Here is a 5086-nt window from a genome sequence, read left to right on the forward strand (position 1 = left end):
ATTTACGCCAGGTAAAAGAAACTGCAGTGTCAAAATGAATGACAAGTGTGTAAGCCCGTTACCATAAACAACTGCGTAAACGGAAACAAAATACCGCTTCCGCTATGAATTAGAGGTAACGGTGTGAAGTCGGGAATACTGCCGATACATTAACGAGCATATAAAATATCTCAGTCTTGATTTATGAGCGTTCTCATTTAAACGGCTAACAGCATCGGCATACATTAACAAACTTAGCAACTTACACAGCTACTATATTGTACATGTGCAACAAGGCTAGCAAGCTAATACGCTATTCGCGATTAGCATCTGCATTTTAACATACCGAATCTGACAGAAACAGTTCAACACAACTTTCAAAAAAGTATTTACCTTCTGATGTTTCAAAGTCCTTCACCTAGAATGGCAAACTCTGCATTCACCACGGTGAAATGCACTTATACTCCGATACTAACTGCGATCAACATACACGTTTGATGTACATCTGCGGCATCTCTGTACATCTCGGGCGTCTGCCCTCTGCTAGTTCAACTTCACATACATAACTCACTTATGAACTTTATAAAAACTGTACATGAACTATTAGTTATTTAAACATTGTAAAGCTATTTACTCGTGCCCATAATTTATGGACTGGGCTACAGTAAATGCCTTTTTACTGTTACCTCGACCAGATCCCAGCTCCTAACCGTAGTAGGGAGACCTCTGGTTTATACTTCGCTTGGCTCGTGGCTGGTAACTAGCTTGCTCCTCCTCTGTGGGTCGGCTTCAGCAAAGCGGAGAAATGCAGCGAGTCGGAAGATTTTAGCAACAAAACTTTTATTCCGTTCCATCGCCACCGAACACACTTTTTCCCGCTAGCCCGCTAACGCGCACACACACAGGGGGGAGATAAAGTGGGTGGTCTCTCTTAGCCTACAACACACAACCTGTGGCTTGAAATACATTTCCCATAAGGCTACACGCTTAAAGAGGAAGACTCTGCCTGTAACAAGAGAAAACAATTCCATACACATGTTGTTGTTGTTGCCATGGAGCTAAAATGAACATTCTAGAATGCTGCCTTTGATCTTAGAAATCACTTCTCCGCAAGTGCTGACCAGAGTCGCTCTGAAGTGGAATGACGTCATAACCAATCAAAACGCTGGCCAGTGACGATGCATCAGAGGCTTTACATGGGCCAAATTCAAGGCGTTCTATATCCTGCTTTTGACAATCAAGAGATTTAAGGAAAGCAATATCAACCTTCAGTACTGAAGTCACTCATCTGACATTTTCAATAAGATTTCAAAAAATAAACAATGTCGCAGGAGAAATTCAGAGGTTTTAAGATCGACAGTCTAAAAGAAGCACTGGAACTGAGTGGTGCCAGGAATACGTTTCTGCTTGAATCTCAGTTAAAGAAAACCAAAGCTGAGAATGAAAATTTGTTGACAGAGGTTCACACCCTCCAGGAAAATGAGAAAATCTTATTTCAAAATAACAAGAGTCTCTGTGATGAACTAGCCCATCTCCAAAGGGTGACTGAGGTAAAACATGAGGAGATTGGAAATCTGACGAGAAAAATATTCAAGCTTGAGGATCAGGTGAAGGAGGCTGAAGATCAACGGGCCCAAGTGGAGTCTGTGGAGGCAAAAATGCAGGCAGAGATTGAGAGAATGAATTCTGCACTGCATTATCTTCAGGAAAAGCGCGATTCTCTCCTGGATGACAACAACCGCATTGCTGCTGAGCTGTTCCACGCTGAAATCCAGAGAGACGAACAAAAGGAAGAGATTTTAAAGCTCATGAAAGCTGTCAGAGACCTTGAAGATCAACAGGCAAAGGCTGAAAAAGATAAACGGGCCCAAGTGTTGTCTGTGGAGGCAAAAATGCAGGCAGAGATTGAAAGAATGAATTCTGCACTGCATGATCTTCAAGAAAAGCGCGATTCTCTTCTGGATGACAACCAGAGCATTGTTGCTGAGCTGGTCCAGGTCAAAAGCCAGAGAGGTGAACAACAGAAGGAGATTTTACAGCTTCTGTATGCTGTCCAAGATCTTGAAGACCAACGGGCAAAGGCTGAAGATGATAAACGGGCCCAAGTGGAGTCTCTGGAGGCAAAAATGCAGGCAGAGATTGAAAGACTGAATTCTGCACTCCATGATCTTCAAGAAAAGCGCAATTCTCTCCTGGATCAGAACAAGCGTGTTGCTGCTGAGCTGGTCCAGGTTGAAAGCCAGAGAGACGAACAAAAGGAGGAGATTTTAAAGCTTCTGAAAGCTGTCCGAGAACTTTTAGACCAACGGGCAAAGGCTGAAGATGATAAACGGGCCCAAGTGGAGTCTCTGGAGGCAAAAATGCAGGCAGAGATTGAAAGACTGAACTCTGCACTCCATGATCTTCAAGAAAAGCGCAATTCTCTCCTGGATCAGAACAAGCGTGTTGCTGCTGAGCTGGTCCAGGTTGAAAGCCAGAGAGATGAACAAAAGGAGGAGAATTTAAAGCTTCTGAATACTGTCCGAGATCTTGAAGGCCAACGGGCAAAGGCTGAAGATGATAAACGGGCCCAAGTGGAGTCTCTGGAGGCAAAAATGCAGGCAGAGATTGAAAGACTGAACTCTGCACTCCGTGATCTTCAAGAAAAGCACGATTCTCTCCTGGATCAGAACAAGCGTGTTATTGCTGAGCTGGTCCAGGTTGAAAGCCAGAAAGGTGAACAAAAGGAGGAGATTTTAAGGCTTATGAAAGCTAACAGAAACCTTGAAGACCAATGGGCAAAGGCTGAAAAAGATAAGCAGGCCCAAGTGGAGTCTGTGGAGGCAAAAATGCAGGCAGAGACTGAAAGACTGAATTCTGTACTGCATGATCTTCAAGAAAAGCACGATTCTCTCCTGGATCAGGACAAGAGCATTGTTGCTCATCTGGTCCAGGTCGAAAGAAAGAGAGATGAACAACAGAAGGAGATTTTACAGCTTCTGAATTCTATCACAGATCTTGAAGGCCAACTGAAAAAGGCTGAAAACGATAAATGGGCCCAAGTGCAGTCTGTGGAGGCAAAGATGGAGGCAGAGACTGAAAGACTGAATTCTGTACTGCATGATCTTCAGGAAAAGCACGATTCTCTCCTGGATGACAACAAGAGCATTGCTGCTGAGCTGGTCCTGGTTGAAAGCCAGAGAGATGAACAAAAGAAGGAGATTTTAAAACATGTAAAAGCTATCACAGATCTTGAAGACCACGGGCAAAGGCTGAAGATGATAAATGGGCCCAAGTGGAGTCTGTGGAGGCAAAAATGCAGGCAGAGATTGAAAGACTGAATTCTGCACTGCGTGCTCTTCAAGAAAAGCGCGATTCTCTCCTGGATCAGAACAAGCGTGTTATTGATGAGCTGGTCCGGGTTAAAAGCCAGAAAGGTGAACAAAAGGAGGAGATTTTGAGGCTTATGAAAGCTAACAGAAACCTTGAAGACCAATGGGCAAAGGCTGAAAACGATAAGCAGGCCCTAGTGGAGTCTGTGGAGGCAAAAATGCAGGCAGAGACTGAAAGATTGAATTCTGTACTGCATGATCTTCAAGAAAAGCACGATTCTCTCCTGGATGACAACAAGAGCGTTGCTGCTGAGCTGGTCCAGGTCGAAAGCCAGAGAGATGAACAAAAGGAGGAGATTTTACATCTTCTGAATGCTATCACAGATCTTGAAGGCCAATGGGCAAAGGCTGAAGATGACAAACGGGCGCAAGTGGAGTCTCTGGAGGCAAAAATGCAGGCAGAGATTGAAAGACTGAACTCTGCACTCCGTGATCTTCAAGAAAAGCATGATTCTCTCCTGGATCAGAACAAGCGTGTTGCTGCTGAGCTGGTCCAGGTTGAAAGCCAGAGACATGAACAAAAGGAGGAGATTTTAAGGCTTATGAAAGCTAACAGAAACCTTGAAGTCCAATGGGCAAAGGCTGAAGATGATAAGCAGGCCTTAGTGGAGTCTGTGGAGGCAAAAATGCAGGCAGAGACTGAAAGACTGAATTCTGTACTGCATGATCTTCAGGAAAAGCACGATTCTCTCCTGGATGACAACAAGAGCATTGCTGCTGAGCTGGTCCAGGTTCAAAGCCAGAGAGATGAACAAAAGAAGGAGATTTTAAAACATGTAAAAGCTATCACAGATCTTGAGACCAACGGGCAAAGGCTGAAGATGATAAATGGGCCCAAGTGGAGTCTGTGGAGGCAAAAATGCAGGCAGAGATTGAAAGACTGAATTCTGCACTGCGTGATCTTCAAGAAAAGCGCGATTCTCTCCTGGATCAGAACAAGTGTGTTATTGATGAGCTGGTCCGGGTTAAAAGCCAGAAGGGTGAACAAAAGGAGGAGATTTTGAGGCTTATGAAAGCTAACAGAAACCTTGAAGACCAATGGACAAAGGCTGAAAATGATAAGCGGGCCCAAGTGGAGTCTGTGGAGGCAAAAATGCAGGCAGAGACTGAAAGACTGAATTCTGTACTGCATGATCTTCAAGAAAAGCATGATTCTCTCCTGGATGACAACAAGAGCATTGCTGCTGAGCTGGTCCAGGTTGAAAGCCAGAGAGATGAACAAAAGAAGGAGATTTTAAACATGTAAAAGCTCTCACAGATCTTGAAGACCAACGGGCAAAGGCTGAAGATGATAAACGGGCCCAAGTGGAGTCTGTGGAGGCAAAAATGCAGGCAGAGATTGAAAGACTGAACTCTGCACTGCGTGACCTTCAAGAAAAGCATGATTCTCTCCTGGATCAGAACAAGCGTGTTTATGATGAGCTGTTCCGGGTTAAAAGCCAGAAAGGTGAACAAAAGGAGGAGATTTTAAGGCTTATGAAAGCTAACAGAAACCTTGAAGACCAATGGGTAAAGGCTGAAAAAGATAAGCAGGCCCTAGTGAGTCTGTGGAGGCAAAAATGCAGGCAGAGACTGAAAGACTGAACTCTGTACTGCATGATCTTCAAGAAAAGCAACGATTCTCTCCTGGATCAGGACAAGAGCATTGTTGCTCATCTGGTCCAGGTCGAAAGAAAGAAAGATGAACAACAGAAGGAGATTTTACAGCTTGTGAATTCTATCACAGATCTTGAAGG

General features: G+C 44.2%; 2 protein-coding genes across 2 annotated transcripts; both read left to right on the forward strand.

The window, feature by feature from the left end:
- Positions 1–650: 650 nt before the first annotated feature.
- On the forward strand, positions 651–3224 carry LOC115797078 (myosin-2 heavy chain-like; the record flags this gene model as incomplete). The annotated part of the gene is made up of 1 exon (XM_030753554.1): positions 651–3224. A coding segment is annotated over exon 1 (1923 nt), but the record flags the coding sequence as incomplete, so codon positions are not given.
- A 10-nt stretch (positions 3225–3234) lies between these two features.
- Positions 3235–4234, forward strand: LOC115797079 (paramyosin-like). The gene has a single exon (XM_030753555.1). The coding sequence runs from the start codon at positions 3275–3277 to the stop codon at positions 4232–4234; it is 960 nt and encodes a 319-aa protein (XP_030609415.1). The 5' UTR covers positions 3235–3274.
- Positions 4235–5086: the final 852 nt, after the last annotated feature.

Source organism: Archocentrus centrarchus, chromosome 18 (genome assembly GCF_007364275.1).
Source record: "Archocentrus centrarchus isolate MPI-CPG fArcCen1 chromosome 18, fArcCen1, whole genome shotgun sequence".
Taxonomy (NCBI): Eukaryota; Metazoa; Chordata; class Actinopteri; order Cichliformes; family Cichlidae; genus Archocentrus; species Archocentrus centrarchus.

Bases quoted from the DNA above. Each gene is read 5' to 3' on its own strand.
- LOC115797079 (XM_030753555.1), top strand. From the start codon at position 3,275: ATGCAGGCAGAGATTGAAAGACTGAATTCTGCACTGCGTGCTCTTCAA.